The sequence below is a fragment of the Archocentrus centrarchus genome, chromosome 10 (genome assembly GCF_007364275.1).
Source record: "Archocentrus centrarchus isolate MPI-CPG fArcCen1 chromosome 10, fArcCen1, whole genome shotgun sequence".
Classification (NCBI taxonomy): domain Eukaryota; kingdom Metazoa; phylum Chordata; class Actinopteri; order Cichliformes; family Cichlidae; genus Archocentrus; species Archocentrus centrarchus.
In genome coordinates, this window is record NC_044355.1 from 288,219 (window position 1) to 307,369 (window position 19,151).

A 19,151-nucleotide genomic window follows, 5' to 3' on the forward strand; every position below is an offset into this window, starting at 1 on the left:
AATGTATATAGTGTTTTTGATATCTGTATTAAAGTGTTCTTGTGTATATGTCTATTGATATATATCATATGTATATAGTGTTTTCCATTTTATTTCATTTGTTTTATTCATCCTTCTTCTCTGCAGTGAGCTGCTGTAATGCACAAATTTCCCCATCACGGGATCATTAAAGTTTTATCTTATCTTAATGAGCTAGTTTTAACAAATCCAAATTTAAATCTAAAAAATGTAACCTCTTACACCAAATTATTAACAAGTCAACAAATTTAGTTACAGCTTTTTATTTCAACAAGTCAACAAAAAGAAATTGTGTATCTACATCACAATGCGAAAACAATCTTCTTGACTTTCATTTGACTGCAAAAAGATAATGTTTCTTTTTTTACATGTTGGAAGCAGGAAAAAAAAAAATCTAAACTGTACAACATAGAACTATCCTTCTTTTACAAACTCCAGCTAAAAACTTGTGGTCAAAGTGCTGGTGCGTAATGCAGAGCTGTAACAATACTGACAATGTTTTTGGCAATACAAACGTTACATCACACAAAAAAGAAAATATACTAACCTGACAAAAAAATCTTCATAACAAAAACAAAAGGAAAAAAAAAAAAAAAAAAAAATTATATATATATATATATATATATATATATATATATATATATATATATATATATATATATATATATAAAAATAAAAAACTGACTCAAAATAAGCATGTATACAGTGATTTGTTTTCTGTTTTTGCAATCAAGTTTTTCTTGGTGTAAATTAAACCGTTTGAACTGTAAATGTCCCCATTGGGAAAACAGAAATTTAGAGAACTCTGCAAAAATGGAGGACGCTAGCATGTTAGCATTTTACACAGTCTGCTGAAATTAATGATTAACATGATTCACAAAGAAATACAGAATAGGACACTTTAGATTTACATGGTTTAAATAATTTTAACTGGTGGCAGTTTAACTCCATGTTCACATCATTTTACTGAATAACTTAAAGCAGTAAACTTCCAAACAGCAAGCCTGCTAACCTTTGTTAGTTATCGTGGCTAGCCAGCATATTAACAGTTAGCTAACGCAGCCCTACACGCCACTAAAATTATTTAATAATTTGTAAAGTGATGTAGAAAGGAATGTTACTGATCTTGTGTGACTTAAACTGCTGTAACTTATAGTTTGATCAGCAGCTAAGCTAGCTAGCTAACTAATGCACATGTTAAAATGGTTATATATATAAACAGTAAATATACTATGAAAGTGATAATCATTCTAACGCTAATATGACATGAACAAGCTAGCTAAGCTACGACTGCAGCTAGCCAACAGGTTAGCAGATAGCTTGCCAGCCACAGTAGCTCATGGGGTAATAAAGCAGAGTTTTTTTTATTGTGCAACCTCATGCCAGTTTTTCAGCTGTTATGTTTCATAACTGTTCAAAGAATAATAGGTAGCAAACACTATTAATATGGTTTTGTACCAACAATCAGTGAGAAAAACTCTTAAGTTAAAATAATATCCTCCACATGAATGTGCAAGTTATTAAATACTGTAGTTAGCACTCTGGCATTCACCTTTTTTTCCTGGTGATGTTAATAGTGCTAACACTAACAGGTAAATGCACTAATAATTTATATGTTAACACTAACCGACTGCAACAGGTAGTACTGGTTTTTGAATTCCTAAAGACTCTAAATGTGTACACATGAACAATTACTGATGCTGTAAATTAAAAGGTGTTGACTGAACATCAAGAGGTGTTTTAGAAAAACTGTGAGAACCAACTACAATTAAAAACAAAACAAAAACCCCGAATCTTCAAGCACAATATCCAGGCACACAGATTTCAAATATTACCTTTAAATATGCAGAAAATGGTAGTGACTTTTAAAGTATTGCAATGAAAGAAAAACTTGAAAGCATCTTCTATGAAATGCTAAGCATCTCTCCAACAAATGGTGTCAGCATTTCCCTGTTTCCTTTGTTCATAAGGCTCCACTGCACATCAGTAACTGTACTAGTCCTTTCAGAGTTCAAACAGTCAGCATTCAAGCCTCGCTCACCTTTATGAGTGGTTCTGGTGTTCTAATATGAAAAATAATCCATATTTTGACCACCAAATGTTACCAGTAGAAATTAGGGTGATTTCCATGAAATGACAAAAATAGTGGCAGAGTCTGTGGGTCCTGTCATTGCTGGAGATAGCCCCAGGTTTTCAGTTGTTTAGCTTTGTGACAGCAGCAGGTTAGTAAAAAAAAAAAACATACAAGCAAACAAAAAAAAGGGGTAAAGGAGACCCCAGAGAAAGTTACGTGCTAAAACAGTGCTATACTGGAAAGCCACCAAGTTCTACTCATGGTTTCTCTTGAGGATCTCCAAGATGCTCATCAAATGCACAAATCATCCAAGTAAAATGGGCCTTTGATAGAACTCTTGAAATCTGTAAAGATTCAAAAGTCTCAGATTTTATGGCTCCATCAACAAACCTAGTTTCTAAAGGAGTCCTTAGAGAGGTTAAATACATCTGAACCTTCAACTACCTCACATGCATTAAATACCGTTCAACTCAAAGCTGGCTGGAAAACTTAGCGAGGCACTCATGACCCAGGAGATAGCTGATGAACTCTACCAACAAAGAGGTTCATGAGATCTTTGATCAGCACTTAGGAGTCATGATGGAAGGCACTTTGGTAGAAGGACCACAGAAGGCACAAAACCAAATGAACAAAGACTCATAAGCACTGCTCACTGCACTGATCACAAAGAGTTTATCTTTCTTATGTTTCTCAGTTTCCAGAACTGTAAGGCCTGCAGATTCAGTAAATGTAGAAATATTATTAAAACTTATATTAGTCAGTTTTATTAATTTAATTTAAGAAATATCTGGATTCTGAGCTGAAGAAGTTTAATTAATATGTAAATTGATAGCTAGTTGGAGGTGCAGAACTGACGAAAATGTGCACCTGATGAAGTATCAGCTAAGCTAGCAGCTGCTCGCAGTATGTGATGCAGTTTTATACAGCGCCACCAGGAGTTCTTGAATCACCAGTTTTTGTTGTTTTGTCACATGAAAATTTCAGAAAAAAAATTCCATTGCTTGAATTGCGTAGTGGAGTTTTATACATCAGCTAATCAACTTTGTGCTAGCTTTACTTTATGGATTGAGTGAGCATTTCTGCTACACTGATCAGTCTGTCTTTGCTCTGTAATAAAATCAAATTCTCTGTTCAGTATTTCAGTTTGACTCTTCCTGTAACATTTAAACCATCAGGAAGGCAATGATCCAAAAAAGAAAAACATCTGTCTGGCTCCAAACAGTTCGTACATGTAGCTGTAAACATTCAAAGCTCCCAGTGATCTTAGAGGACCCAGACTTAATTTGTAAACCTTGTTAACTGCATAAGAACCGTTTTCTGCAGTTAAACTGATGTTTTCAGCATTGATGAAGGCAGAGCCAGCGCTCCTTTAACCTGAACCCAGATGGTTGGCAGTTCTCGCCCTGTTTGAGTCTTTACTGTTATTGAAACCAGAACAGCTGCACACCAGCCGATGAATGATTCGGGGGTCCGACACACAGTCGGTCATCTCGGCGCGATCTCCTGAGTCACAGCGGGCAGGTGGATGGTCGGACACGAGTCCCTGTGTCTCAGCTTGAACATCAGCTGCTCTTTTTCCTGAGAAAGCTTCTGGTTCACGGCTACCTGCCTCTCCAGAGCCACCTTCAGCTCTTGCTGCTCCTTTGATAGCTGCCTGAAAACAGAAACAAAAAGAAAATGATGTGATTCTGGCTGAGGATCTTTGTGCTTCAAAGACAAACAAGGCCAAGAAGAAACAAAATGCACAGACATCATCTACTGACCCTGAGACAGCCTTCAAGGGTTTTAACAAACTTCTTCAGGGCCTAAAGCTGTTTGATTGATCTGTCCAACATGTGAACACTGATGTTGCTTATTTCACAGTCACAAGCTGCATTTACGAGTGTTGAAAACTTACTAAATTCAATTCAATTCAATTTTATTTATGTAGCGCCAAATCACAACAAACTGTTGCCTCAAGGCGCTTTGTATTGTGGGTAAAGACCCTACAATAATGTGTAATTCTTTAGTTTCAGTCGTGCACCTCCTTTTATTAAATACTTTTTGATGGATGCCCTCCTGCAGGAAGATATTCTGTCCAGCAGGTGGCAGCATATGCACATGTTCAGGTACATACTGAATGAGAGTCTGGCAGTTTTCTATCCGGACCCTCAGGTCCTCGTTCTGCTGCAGGATGTGGACGGCCTGGTCCTCCAAAGCCAAATTCTTCTCCACCTGAAAATCATGAGGTAAGAGTGAAGATCATCATCATCACAGGAAGGACATGCATGCTTGGGAAAATCAGTTATTCTGTGCAGAGACAACAAGAAGCTTTGCAGAAAGAGATGAAAACGAGGAAACATAAAGATATATGTAACAGGACAGGAATAAACTTGGGCTGAAGTTCAGGTTTTTAAAACTTTTTAAGTTCACACAGATTATTGTTTAAAACCTTTTTCACAGTCAAACCTGTTACAGTTACTGAACAGGACCACAAGACACATCTTACTTTTACTTTAATCTCCAATCACATCTGGACTCATTCAGTTAAAGAAAAACAGCTAATTCATTAAGTTTCTTGTTGAGAAGATGCATTAATTAAAACCTTCAGCATGGGTCTAGAGCTCAAAGACTAACATCCACGGGTCCTCCTAAAGGTGTCAGAGTGCTGCCCTTTTTATATTTTACATAAAAGCTTGAAACAACTGGTAATAATAAACTAAAGGAACACTGTGATACTGTATCAGAGGGGGGTGTTCATCAGTTTCAGCTGCTTTGGTGTTCATGACATCAACAACAGGTGCACTAGAGGGGGAACAATGAGACAACCCCCCCAAAAAGGAATGGTTTCACAGGTGGAGGACACTCACATTTTCCCCTCCTCATCTTTTCTGACTGTTTTTCACTAGTTCTGCATTTGGCTAGGTATTTGTCACTGCTGGTAGCATGAGGCCATACCTGGACCCTACAGAGGCTGCACAGGTAACTCCTCCAGGATGGCACATCAATACGTGCCATTGCCTGATGGTTTGCTGTGTCTCCCAGCACAGTCTCAGAGAATGGAGGAGATTCCAGGAGACAGGCAGTTACTCTAGGAGAGCTGTACAGGGCCATAGAAGGTCCTTAACCCATCAGCAGGACCAGGATCTGCTCCTTTGTGCAAGGAGGAACAGGATGAGCACTGCAGGGCTACAAAATGACCTCCAGCAGCCACTGGTGTGAATGTCTCTGACCAAACAATGAGAAACAGACTTCATGAGGGTGGCCTGAGGGCCCAACGTAAATGGTAAATGGATTGGCTCTTATATAGCGCTTTTTTACTCTACTTTGAGCACTCAAAGCACTTTATACAACATGCCTCATTCACCCATTCACACATATTTATACTCCAACGGTTGCATCGGAGATCAACTTGTGGTTCAGTATCAGGATACTTTGGCATGCAGACTGGAACAGCCAGGGACTGAACTTCCAACCTTCCAATTAGTAGGTGACCTCCTCTATCTCCTGAGCTACAGCCACTCCTAGTGGGCCCTGTGCTCATTGCCCGGCACCATGGAGCCTGATTGGCATTTGCCATAGAATACCAGAACTGGCAGGTCCACCGCTGGAGCCCTGTGCTTGTCACAGATGAGAGCAGGTTCACCCTGAGCACATGTGACAGACCTGAAAGCGTCTGGAGAAGCCATGGAGAACGTTATGCTGCCTGTAACATTGTACAGCATGACCAGTTTGGTGGTGGGTCAGTGATGGTCTGGGGAGGCATATCCATGGAGGGGGGACACAGACCTCTACAGGCTAGGCAACGGCACCCTGACTGCCATCAGGTATCAGGGTGAAATCCTTGTGACAGAATGCGGGAAGTTAGTGGAGGATGAAGGAATTGATACCACTGACTGGCCCCCACGCTTGCCTGACCTAAATCCAGTAGAACACCTCTGGGATATCATGTTTCAGTACATCCGATACTGTCAGGTTCCACCTCAGACTGTCCAGGGGCTCAGTGATGCTGTGGTCCAGATCTAGGACCAGATCCTCCAGGACACCATCAGTCATCTCCTTAGGAGCTCCGACATCGTCAGGCATGCATACAAGCACATGGGGGCCTCACAAACTACTGAGCACCAATTAGAGTTGCTGCAGTGAAATTTCAGTAAATGTTCCAGCTGCTGCATCATTTTTCACTTTCATTTTTGAGGTGTCTTTGAATTCAGCCTCTGTAGGTTCATAATTTTCATTTCCATCAAGCAATGTAGCATCCCTTCATTCCTTACACATTACCCGGTACATATCTGTAGATATCCAACAGGAGTTGTTTCAAAGTGCTCCTTTAATTTTTTTGAACAGTGTATGAAACACAGCTAACTGTAACCGTGTCTCATCAGTGAGCATCCACACTGCGAGCAAACACGATGCAGCAGTTCATGTAATGGCCACAGGGGTCGCTGTCATTGAGCGAACACTTTCAGTGAAGGACTGAAGTCCAAGTCAGATCACAACATCACATACCAGAGTGTCCATCTGCTGCAGCTTCCTGTTCTGGTCCTGCACGCGCTCACTCTTCATCTCAATGACAAACACCAGGGACTCCTGCTCAGACTCCCAGAATGCACCTGGGCTCCCATGAGCCTAGACAGGATATTATGCATTTATATTTTGGAGCTACAGGTGGTTTAAATGGATTTAATTTCAAACAAGTTTTAGTCATGATTTGAGTTACAGTAAAATATTAAAATGTCAGCGTTCATGCACACACCTGAATATTCCTCTGCAGGTCCTTCTTAAACGTAGATTCTTCGACTCGTCTCTTCAGTTCATTATAAACCTGCAGCTCTGCCATCAGCTCCTTCACTTTAGCCTGCAGTCACAACACAAACAAAAACCCTGAAAGCTGTACGCTGAGCTTCATTCTGGTAACTTCAACACTTCAACAGATGGAAATGAGTTTGAGTTTTTCTGACGCCTTGTACAAAGTAATTTAATAACTGTTTCTCAATGGAAAACCAGCAGGGAAAAATATTCTGTGCTTGTAATGCTAACCTAAAAATAATTATTTTATCATGTCCACACAAAGCCTCTGAAACCTGAAGTTGAACTCTTTAACAGTTACATTATTTCTGTTGTAGTTTTTCCAAGGGAAAATTCAGTGCTCTTAAAAGGTTTTTAATGATCTACAGAAGCACACTTTAATTCAAGACCCACACATTTCCTTAACCAAAAAACACTTTATGACACAAATTAGTAATGTAATTAAATCTTGCATTAATAATAAGTATTACTAAACACAGGAGTATTTAGTGCGTGTGTGTCAGACTCAAGGCCCGCGGGCCACATCTAGCCCACGAGATAATTATATACGGCCTGCGAGATGATTTTATATGGCTATTATTAATGGCCCGCAGATAAACTGGCTCCCACCACTTATACTACAAATCCCACAATGCACTGCAACAGGTGCCACACAGGCCAAGACCTGTGCGCTAACCCGTTTCCTGTGTTGCCAATGACCAGAGCTGGCCCGAGCCTTGAAGGGGCCCTGAGCGAAATTTGATTTGGGGGGGCCCCCCCTCATACCACGTCATTGTCTACTGAGCTAACCGTTACTAATACAGAAAAGTTGAAGTTGAATATTAATTAAATTAATTAAAACAATGTATTTCAATATGATACACATTGTAAAACTATGTCCATGACATAGTTGAATGCTTTCCATATCCGATCTAGAGGGCATAGACTTTTTAGGAAATATGTGATTTAGGGTGTTTGACCTGCTTTTGGACATGTTGGACTGTTTTCATCCAAAATATGGAGATTTTTGCATAACTGTGCAAATGCACCTAATTACAGACCAGTAAATGTGCCATTTGTAATATATAAACAATAATTATGCAGCATACAGAATTGCTGAGCATCAATAGAATAATATCAAACACAAGTGGTCAACAACTGGGCTCAGTACTGTAAATGTTATTACGCTGCTATACCACAAAATGGCACGGTGGCACCCCAAGAGCACAAATGGGGCATAAAAGTGAGGTCCAATAGTCTATCAATGCAACCTGACCACAGTGTGAAAACAACAAAACGCTGTCACCACAGGAACAGTGATTGAACCAGGATAAACCACCACAGCTCATAGATGCACAGTTATGTCTGAATATGCATGAATAAAACCAAAGTATGCAAAGCTAGCACGTCCCATCCACTGAACCTTGTAAATACTGAACAGCCCTGACATATAAGAGTCATGATTCTGCAGTGTGGCAGGATAAGGACCCAAACACAGGACTCAGGAGAAAAAAGTGTGAACTCAGTGATACACAACTTTGTTTCTGGATGCACATCAGGTACAAGGAAACTAGAAAGCTCACCTGGAGCTAATAGGTCAACAACTAGGAATACTCAGGGACACTGAACCAGGAAACACACCTGAGTGAGACGATGTGACAAAGAACAGGAGGACACAGACGAGACACACACGAGGTGATCATGGAGAGAGGACACAGCAGGGAGCACAGCAGAACAAGACAAGGGGAGTAAAACTGAATATGATACAAAGTAAAACAGGAAGTAGACATGGACACAAATGCTGCCTTGACACAACACAGGGAAGCAGACACACTGAGGGACTACAACACCTACACTAGAGCAACAAGATCATAACTAGACACAAGAGGAGGACTGAAACTACAGCACAAGGAACAGAGACTAGGGATGGCATGATACCAGTTTTTTAGGTCCGATACCGATATTTTATCTGCCGATACCGATACAAATCCGATCTTTTAAAAAAAAAAAAAAAAAAAAAAAAAAAACTATTGATTTCAAATGCCTGGATACATTTTACATACGTCAACAGTCTCACACACAACAAAATCAAAATCTTTTTGTTGTCCCACGTACAAGGCAGTGGCACCAAAGCTCTGGAACTGTTAACCACTCCAGCTCCATTTAGCTGACTCTGTGGATACTTAAAAAAACAGTTGAAAACTTTTCTGTTTAACCAGACTTTCTGTTGACTTTATTTTTATTCTTTTTCTTTTAATATGGTAATGTTAATATGTTTTTAACATGGTGTTTATCTGGGTTTTTTGATATTGTGTTTTAATTATTGTACAGTGCTTTGTAACTTTTTGTCTGTGAAAAGCACTAAATAAATAAACTTTACTTACTTACACCAATCACTCTATCACCTGAATCCTGTTGCTCCTATGTGAGAAGGTGATGCACTGGCTTTCTTCCGCGCCATCTGAGCTCACTGGCTCCGCCTCTTTGCGCTTGTGCAGACAGACTGCACGTAAATCAGCTGATTGCTGTTGTTGTCTTATTACTGTTTATGCTGAAAAACTAGGGGCTGCGTGAGCGTAATCTTGTAATGCTTTATATTCACAAGCATTCTCCTAAATAGGTTTCTACAGCACTTCTATATTTAGTCACTAATCAGGGATTAAAGCATAAAAAATAGTTTGATGGGGAAGGGGTCCTTCCGATACCGGACAATCACTAGCTTGCTAGCAGTATGTCTGGGAGCTGAAGTAGAGAAAAAAATAACAACTGACATTCTCAGCACAGCGAGCACAACACACGAACACGCAGAGAGCGGTGGAGCCAGAAAAAACATGTCAACGATGATCGCTCAGTGTCAAAGGGAATCCGTCGCAGCGTCGGAGAACTGAGGGGGTTATTTCCTGATCCCCACTCCATTCCAGTAGGTGGCGGTAATGTAGCTATAAGCTGGTTTGGTCAACCGCAGACCCACAAGAAGAAGAAGACAACGGATAACTGTAATGCAGCTAATGTGGGTCGGATCGGATCGGACTCTATTGTATTTTTTATTTCTTTCCGATATCCGATCCAGGAATTTAGGCCAGGATCGGACCGATACCGATACTGAATATCAGATCGGCGCATCCCTAATAGAGACCAGGACTAAAATCCACTTAACAGGAGAACAAAGCAGAAACAATGAAACACCAAACAGAACCGAGAACAGGGGAACCCAGAGAACTGAAACAGGATTAAACAGAAAGTCAAAAACAGCCAAGAACAGAACTCAGAAAAGTAAGAAGCCTGAAGATAGAAACAATGAAACCAACCAGGAATTAGCAGAAAAAGACACAAATTAAAAACTGCAACAACACAATAAACCAGGAATCAAACAGTAACCTGAAACAATACAAAAATGGAAGTCCTAAAACTAAAAACGCTGGGTCATAAACCCACGACCATGATGATAAGATCCAAGCTAAACGTACATTAACTAGTTACACACTGAGGACGGTGACACAGGCTGACAGCTTGTTTTTGACAGACACAGCGACATGATAAATACCATACTTAGCCAGCTAGCGATAGCTAAGTACGTTTGGAGCTGGTTACAAACTAAACTATTGTAACTGCTCATGGAAACATACCTTTGTCTTTTTCTTCCTCTAATCGTCTCCTTTCCCTCCTCTCTGCCTCACAGGGACAGCTCCTTTCTGACACATTTCTGTTTCGTAGCTTCATCCACAAACGACCGAAACCGACGGACCATCGGGTCACCTGGAGCACTGCTGATGCGCATGCGTGCCCAAACTATCTGAATTCACGCTGACACACGCAGTCAGTGAGCAAGTGGCCTACTCATTAAATTAGTGTTGTTACAATTGTACAAATATGAAGAGGTGGAATAGTTTCTTCTTACTTTAGGACACTGTTATGTTAAAAAAGGACAAAGTTTCATCACAAATGTAGGTGAGCTTGGGGGCCCCTGGTGGCCAGGGGGCCCTATGCAGCCGCATGTGTCGCCTATGTCTTGGGCCAGCTCTGCCAACGACACATTGATCAGTGATTAGTGGATAAAAACATTGGTCAGCACTTTTTACAGTGACATCTAAGCTAGTCTGACCCTCCAAAATGGCCGAATGAAAAGTGGAAAAACAGGGACTTTCCAAACAGGTGGTCAGGCAGGTAAACAGTGTCTCTCTTTTCCTCGCCTGCGATGTGCCGGGAAAAGAGCGGATCGTTGGGACGGATGCAGAGGGAGACCTGCACAGGTGAGCTGACAGAGCATCACTGAGTCACACAGCAGGAAACGCTGCAGCAAAGTCCTGAAGACACAACGGTCATAATCACCGTATCACAGACAGTGAACTTTATAAGAGGCAAAGGTTTAAATCACCGGCAGTTTCAATAGCTTCAAATAACTTCTGAATTTGGTGACGTGCCTGATCACACAGGTGTGATGAGCTACCTGAGGAAATCAGTCAGTTCATAGAAAGGAACTGACGGAGGAACTGACGGAGCCCTCAGCAGGGCTCTGAAAGGTGTCTGTGAGTCGCCTTTTCTCTGCGACATAACGAAGCATCTTAATGCGTTAAACCTGCAGCTTCAGGGACGGACCGCGTGAGCGCGCACATGTATGACGCAGTGAAAGCTTTTCAAGTCAAGTTGCAGCTGTGAGAGACGCAGATGGAAAAAGGGAATTTATGCAACTTTCCACGTTGCCAAAAAATAAATAAATAAATCAGACACGTCTCCACCGCTGTGTCTGCAGCTTTTTGCTGAGAAACTGCACACACTGCAGTTTTCCCAACTGAAGTGTAGAAATTCACATCACAGTTTTTACCTGAAAAAACTGCAAATTTTCATCAGCTTGAAATATTCTCATTTTTGAGGAAAATGTTGCTGTTTTCTAGCCGTTCAGATTCATAGTGCTGATTAAAATATTTTCAGTCTTAGATGTTCAATAAATGTTAATCCTGTTTGGCCGGGACCGTGTTTGCAGTTTTGGCCCGTCCCGTGATTGAGTTTGACACCCCCCCTGGTTTAGTGTTTCCATATTTCAGGTGATTTCAGGCTTTATTAACAAAAGCAAGAAACAAACAGTCCTCATCTTTTCCATATCGATGTGTTTACCTTGAGAACGTTTTCAGCTGCCTGAAACTCTTCTATCAGCTTATTTTTCTCGTGCTCGTGTCTCCTCTGCAGCTCTGCAGGAAACAACACAAACTGTTTCAATGAATCACAAAGAGGTTCATGTACACCATTCTAAGATCTTTGGGCTCACTTAGAAAAACCTTCAAGCAACCAAACTGACTCATACAGAATTAGTTTTTAAATGGCTCCATTTGTGTTCATCTATGACAGATATTCTAATTGACACAAAAAGGGACCAAAAAACCCCCACAAAGACATAAAATGAACATAATGAGAACGAATTAAAAACATAACTGCAGGGTGATAAAAGTACAAAGAAATGAGGACTCAGTCTGTGTCATTTGTAGCTTTGTAGTCACTTCCTGCTTCTTTTATCCCCTAAGCTTGAAATCTGTGGCCCCATAATCACAACCCAAAACAAAAACAAACAAACAAAAACAGCAGATTCAAATGTTAACTCTCCATCCGTCTGTTACCTTCCACGTGCCTCTCATGATCCTCTGTAGCAGATTTACTCTTCTGTTCATGCAAGACGTTCAAATCGGCCGTTGTCTCCGTTTTCACCTGGAAGTCCGAACGGAACAGATTCAGTTTGATTAAGAGGAAAATAATGAGAAGGATGGAGGGCAGGCATAATGACACCACCTTCAACATAAATACAATTTATTACTGTGGAGTCCAAAAAACCCCAAAATAAACAAAAAACTCTTTAGTTAATGACATCTTTTTAAAACACCCTGAAGGCAAAGTTTGTACGCTGGTTTTCTTTTTTTTAGTCTTTGGCAAAACAGGAAACATCTTAATATCTCCTGCTTTGATTAAAGGTGTGATCCCTCAAGCAGAGTTATTATAGTTTTGTATTTTACATTATAGTTTAGTTTGTTTGTTTTTACTTTTTTTCCCTCTAATTCAGTTAGTTTCCACAGCGGTTTTGCTCGTTTTTATTAGTTTTTATTTTTGGTTAAATGCTTAGTTTTCGTTAGTTTTATTATTAGTTTTTAGTACTTTGTCAGGTGCAAGATTCAAGGTGCAAGAGTGACTATTGTGTAATAAAAACTCAACAAAAGATACCATTTAAAAATTGTATTCAACAACCAACTGTTCACAAGACAACAGTATTACGTGCTAAATGTGCGTAATATTCAAGACACACATGAACATCAACAGGGAGAAACATGAAGAAAAACAAACTCCAAAACCCAATAAACTCTACAGTAACCTTCAGCATCAGTGCAGTAGATTAGCAACAACTACATGTGGTGTTTGACAAAAACAAACTCTTTGAAGGAGTCAAAGCTCAAATCCAGCTGCATCCTGATATTCTCGCCACATGAAGCTGCTTCTGTTTTGGAGCTAGCTTGGTTAGCTGCTCGCTGATTAGACTTGCAGGGTCTTTGTGGACTCTGTACACAACCTACGCAAGTGTCCACATTTATGCTCGTGTAGCTGGATTATGTATGTTAATTACATTGTGGTCATGGTGGTGTTTTATATGTGGTGCCAGCTGGGACTTTTTTTGGTCCTCACTCTTTGTGCTCAGTTTTTTGGCTGCAAACATATTTGTCCCTGTTTTTTCACTTTCTTCATTCCTTCACGTCCATTTTGATAGTTTCTCCTACAAGGAATTTGCTGACATTTGTGAGTCCTTATATTGATACTTTGATTATTATTCTTGATAGTTATTCTCTGATTGATAAATTCAACCCTAACCCTAAATGCACAAGGACTAAACAGGTTAATCACAACACTGCGACTGCGTGGACCCGAGTAGTCACGTTTCTTCAGAGGTGCACGTCAGGTTACGTAGGTTCAGAGCGGTTTCTGTAGCCGTTGTGCGCTTCTCAGGTGGACTTTGATGTTGGTGTTTTTCCTGACTGAGAAGTGCTCCTCACATGTTTTCATCATCCACAACAAGACACTCGCTTCTATCTGTGCTATCATACTCAAAAAAACTCCATATGGGACTCTGCTGCTTTCTCAGCAGACCGCTGCCATTACTTTTTTTGACCAGCGCGGTGAGCGAGCACGCACATAGTTGCCCAATGGCGCACCCAGCTTAAACTCGTAGAGCATAAAAAATTATTTCATATTGATCCACAAGGGTTTTAAATAAAATGACAAACCCGAAAACGAATGTCATTTTATCTATAATTGAAGTTAGTTTTAGGTACTTTTGTAAACTCACAATACAGTTTTAGTTAGTTATCGTTTTTTTCCTTTTAATTATAGTTTTGATTTATTTCAGTTAACGAAAATGTTTTCTCTATTTAAGTTTTTGTTCGTTTTCATTAACTATAATAACCCTGTGTTCAAGGAACTATTTTAGGTCCTCGTCATTTTTTTGTTTTTTAAAGCCTGTCATGTCTGGCAGTTGTCGCAATCGGAATGATGTACCGAATGCACTGATGTACCAAACATATTTGCTTTGACAAGAACAGTTCTATAGGTTTTTTATAGGCTACTTTTGTGAATGTTTGTATTTTAATTTTACTTATTTATGCCATGCCAGACAGGTAGGAAGGAAGGGGTTAGAAAAAGAGGGATAAAGAGAAAGAAAAAAAAAGGAGAAAAAAGAAAAACAAAGGGGAGAAAAAAAAAACGGAGCCCCCACAGGCAGGAGTCTAGAGAGCCAGAGGCAATGTGCAGCGCACCGAATCACTAGCCAGTCCCCACCCCAGGCAGGGTGCATGAAACTGGGGTGTGGGCAGACCCACCCACCCCCTCATTCCACTCAACGTGTTTGGAGTGATGTGTAGAGATGTAGTGGAAAGAATGTGTATGACTGTGTGAAAGCTACAGTGTTATTAAAATTGGAGGAACAGATGTATTATGAGCACTGAGCAACAGCGCCCATCCACATCACCATCCCAAGGCCCTCATTGTCTAAGATGTAGATAAAAATTGAGGAGCAGGCAGCAGTGAACAGACAAGTGGGGCCACCTCAAGAGCTCCACACACTAACCACTGTGTGACACACCTGCCCCCCAAGGCCCTATGTGTACTATAATGTGTTGTGAGCTGTATGATGTAATTAAAAAGAAGGAGTGGACATCACGCAACACAGCAAACAGAGCCGAAGAAGTGGCCCCACTCACTGCAGCACAAGCCCCCCTCCCCCAAGACCCTAAGAGTGTGTGATGTAATGTTTGACTGAGTGGGAGGAGGGGAAGGGTCAGGATATATATGACAGAGAGATAGAGGACTACCCCCGGAAGGAGAGAGCCAGCAAACTACTGGCTCACTAAACATCCCAGTTCCCTACACCCAACCACAGTACAGGGAAGGCAGGTCCAGGGCTTGAAGTGGTCATATCCCCAGGGCACGATTGTGCTCAAGGCCGGCACCCACCGCCCACCCCACAGAGATGCATGGGCACCCCAGAATCCCGGGATGCCGGCCAGACATCCCGACACGGGCCAACCCACCACATACGGTGGTGCACCCAAGGGGGCACAAACCCCCTCCAGCACAGGGAGGGGCCCAACCGGGAAATGGGTGACCCCAGGCACCAGGGCCCCAGACCCTGCACCCCGACCCCTGCGGAGGAGGCCGGCGTACAAACTTTGCCGGCCCAGGGCCAGCACCCACCACCACGGGCACCCCAGCCCCCACACCCCAATACCATAAGAGCATCCGTCCGAGCCCCCACCAACAACAACCAGGGCCCGCACACAGAAACCACAAAACGACAGCCACCGTCTCCAGTCCAAGAACCAACAGACACCCGAATCCCCCGGCCCTCCCCCAGCCACCTACCAGGCACACCGCGAGATGAGACCACAGCCGATCACCCCCACTAAGTGATGGAGTCGATCAGTGGGGACCAGAGAGATTCAAATTTGTCCGACTGATTTTTAGAGGTGGCAGACATTCTTTCCAGACTAATGTGGTCTAAAAGTAAATTCCTATAGTGAAAAATACACAAATCATTTTTTGATTTCCAATTCATAAGGATAGTTTTCTTAGCAATGCATAAGGCAGTAAGAGCTATATGTGATATATTTGCTTCCATGTTTACTTCACCTACATCACCTAAAATGCACAGTTTTGGTGATGCTGGGATATCACAATTAAACCATGTGGATAAGTCTTCACATATCCTCTGCCAGAACCTCTGAACAGGTGTACAAGACCACATAGCATGCATATAGTTCTCAGCATGATTGCCTGAACAGTGGGTGCATACATTTGTGTCTCTGAGGCCCATTTGGAACATCCTGTGTTCTGTATTGTGTATTCTATGGAGAGTTTTGTATTGTATGAGTTGTAAATATGGACTTTTAGTCATTTTGAAAGTGTTTAAACATATCTGTGTCCAGAAGTTTTCATCTGTGTTGATGGAAAGATCTCGCTCCCATTTTGCAGTTGGGAGGGAAATTGAATCATTAATTTTTAATAGCGACATATATTTTGATAACAATTTAAGGGTATAAAGATTTAGAAATTCTGTTACCAATACAGGGATTTCTAATTTTATATTATTTAAATTAAACCTTGCCCATATACCTCAATTGCTGATATTCAAGAAATTTCCATATTTTGAAATTTCTTCAAATGAAATAAAGGTTCCATCTTGAATAACATGTTCTAGGTTCTTTATTCCTTTCTCTTGCCATGCTGAAAAATTCAGTACTTTATTTTTCTGACATATATCTGGATTGTTCCAAATGGGTGTCAGTTTACATGGGATAAGTGCAGACTTGGCTATCTTTAAAAATTCCCACCAGGCTGTCAAAGAGGTGTTTATGTTAAGACTTTTAAAGCAGTTATGATGTTTAATACTGGAGCTAATGAAAGGTAAGTCATATTTTCACTTTTCCACAGAATGTTTGTTCTAAATCCAGCCATGGGCTGTCTAAAGGGCTTGATTTGATCCACCTTGAAGCATACTGTAATCTATGGCTAAGAAATAGTGATAAAAGTTTGGAAGTTCAAGACCACCATTGCATTTTAGCTTTTGTAAAGTCTGTAAACTTATTCTTGAGGTCTTACTGTTCAATGCCCGCTGCCAGAGGAGGGCACAGAACATCCTCCAGGACCCCTCACACCCTGGACACTCCTTGTTTCAGCTACTGCCATCAGGCAGACGTTTCAGGACAATGAAGGCCAGAACAAACAGACTGAGGAACAGCTTTTATGCCAGGGCTATCATTGAACTGAACTCTGTGTGGTTAAATAAACAGTGATGTGGGGTGGTAGTGCTGACTGTGTGCGTGCGTTGGTGTGTGTATCAGGGCTAGATTCGTCTGTTAATTTACTATTGTGCATTGTATTTTAGTAATCATTTTTATCACTCATATTTTTATTATTTTATTATTTATTGTCTGAGGCACCTAGAAAGGAATGCATTTTAAATTTCGTTGTGCAACTTCTGTGTACAATGACAATAAAGATTCTGATTCTGATTTTTCCATACAAATTTTGAAATGTTTGAGTCTAGTGACTTAAACCAAGCAACAGAAGGTTTATTAGGGATCAGTGAGAACAGGTAATTGATTTAAGGCAGAATTATCATTTTTACTGTGGCAGCTCTCTCCATGAGAGATATAGGTAGAGAGTTCCAACGTGTGAGATCATCCTCTATTGCTTTTAGTAGAGGAATATGATTCAGCTGTACCAGGTCTGACAGCCTGGTGGAAAAAATTTATACCTAAATGTTGCCTGACTGTAGTGAGGTAGTGGTGGAGTTCTGAAAGTTACAATTCAGAGGTAAAACGGTTGATTTACTCCAACTGATGGAGTAATCTGATATGAGAACTTATCTATAAGCGTGATTGTCTTCAGAAGAGAGGTTTGTGAGTTCCCAAGGAAAAGTAATACATCATCAGCATAAAGGCTTATCTTATGGTCTGTGTTCTCTGTTTGAATTCCTTTAATATCTACATTTTGTCAGATTGTTGCTGCTAGTGGCTCAAAGAAAATGACAAAAAGTTAAGGAGAAAGCAGGCAGCCCTGTCTGGTGCCCGTCTGCAGACTGAAAATTTGGCAAATAAGATAATTTGTTCTAACACGTGCATTTGGAGAGCTGTATAGTGTTTCAATCCAGTTTATGAAGGATGAACCAAATCCAAATTTGTGTAGAACTGCTAACAGAAATTTCCAATTTACCCGGCCGAATGCTTTCTCTGCATCTAAAGAGACAACTGTAGTTTCTAATTTGTTAATAGAACAGTAATCTATTGCATTTATCACATTGTATGCAGATGATACTATATTTTATCTACCTGCTGTACCTTACAGCACCCACTCACTCCTTGCTGTTGTACAAGACAGAAATGCTGTTTATTTTCAATCAGCAACATTCATATGATACCTTTTCAGTTGGCATAACAGTAATACTTCATATGAGCCAAGTGAACCTTGTGTTTGCTGTTTGTTTTTTTTATGTCAGCAGCAGAGATATAAAAGCTAAGATGGTGGATGACGCTCACAACAGCCAGAAAAAAAAAAAAAAAAGATCAGTGGTTGCAGTGATGGTCAGTTTATCAAACGAATATCTTCTCACCTTGTCGAGGATGCTTAGTACGAGGGCACACAGTTCTTCATCAGCATGGTCTTTCAGTAGCTCCACCCTCTCTGGGTTTCCATTGGCCTCCTTTAAAATCCTCAGCTGCCACTCGAACCGCTCCAATTGCTTCTCCAGACACACATCTGGCTCTCCTGATGTACGTTTACCTGCTAATCAGCACAGTGAAATACAAAAATATGAATATTTACAACACATTTCAGAGATAAATACACCGCCCTCTACAGGAAGAGAAAGGAACTTCAGAAGAAGAACAACTCTAAACCCTGAACCCAGTCCACAAGCATACTCATTCACAACACATTCACTTATATTTTCACGTTATGATAGATGTTCATGTTATTTATTGATTGTTGCTAAAAATATCACAGATATTTTAAATTTAAATGACGATATGAAAGAATATAATATCAATTAAAACCGCAAGCGGTGATATCGGGCCCTCGCACTCCCTGCGCGTCGACCCGTGGCGCTCGTCGACCCGTGCCGCACTCGGAGGTCTTTTGATCGTGATGGTGTACAGAAGGTCTGAAGAAAGTTGAATTCTTTTATAGGAAAAGATATCTTTTGCTCTCGGCATAGACGCAATGGAATATTTGGGGGTGGGGTCACGGCTCCAGCATGCAAAATAGG

General features: G+C 40.8%; 1 protein-coding gene across 2 annotated transcripts in view; it reads right to left on the bottom strand.

The window, feature by feature from the left end:
• Positions 1-705: 705 nt before the first annotated feature.
• ccdc69 (coiled-coil domain containing 69) overlaps positions 706-19,151 on the bottom strand; it is a 61,842-nt gene continuing 43,396 nt past the window's right edge. The window contains exons 3-9 of one of the 2 annotated variants that reach the window (XM_030738607.1): positions 18,498-18,667; positions 12,469-12,556; positions 11,972-12,045; positions 6,828-6,929; positions 6,581-6,700; positions 4,209-4,306; positions 706-3,746 (exon numbers count right to left, since the gene is read on the bottom strand). In XM_030738607.1, the coding sequence (XP_030594467.1) occupies positions 3,578-3,746; positions 4,209-4,306; positions 6,581-6,700; positions 6,828-6,929; positions 11,972-12,045; positions 12,469-12,556; positions 18,498-18,667 (821 nt within the window). In that variant the 3' untranslated portion in view covers positions 706-3,577. Of the gene's footprint in view, positions 3,747-4,208; positions 4,307-6,580; positions 6,701-6,827; positions 6,930-11,971; positions 12,046-12,468; positions 12,557-18,497; positions 18,671-19,151 lie in introns of both variants that reach the window. The other variant, XM_030738606.1, reaches the window with a different exon arrangement.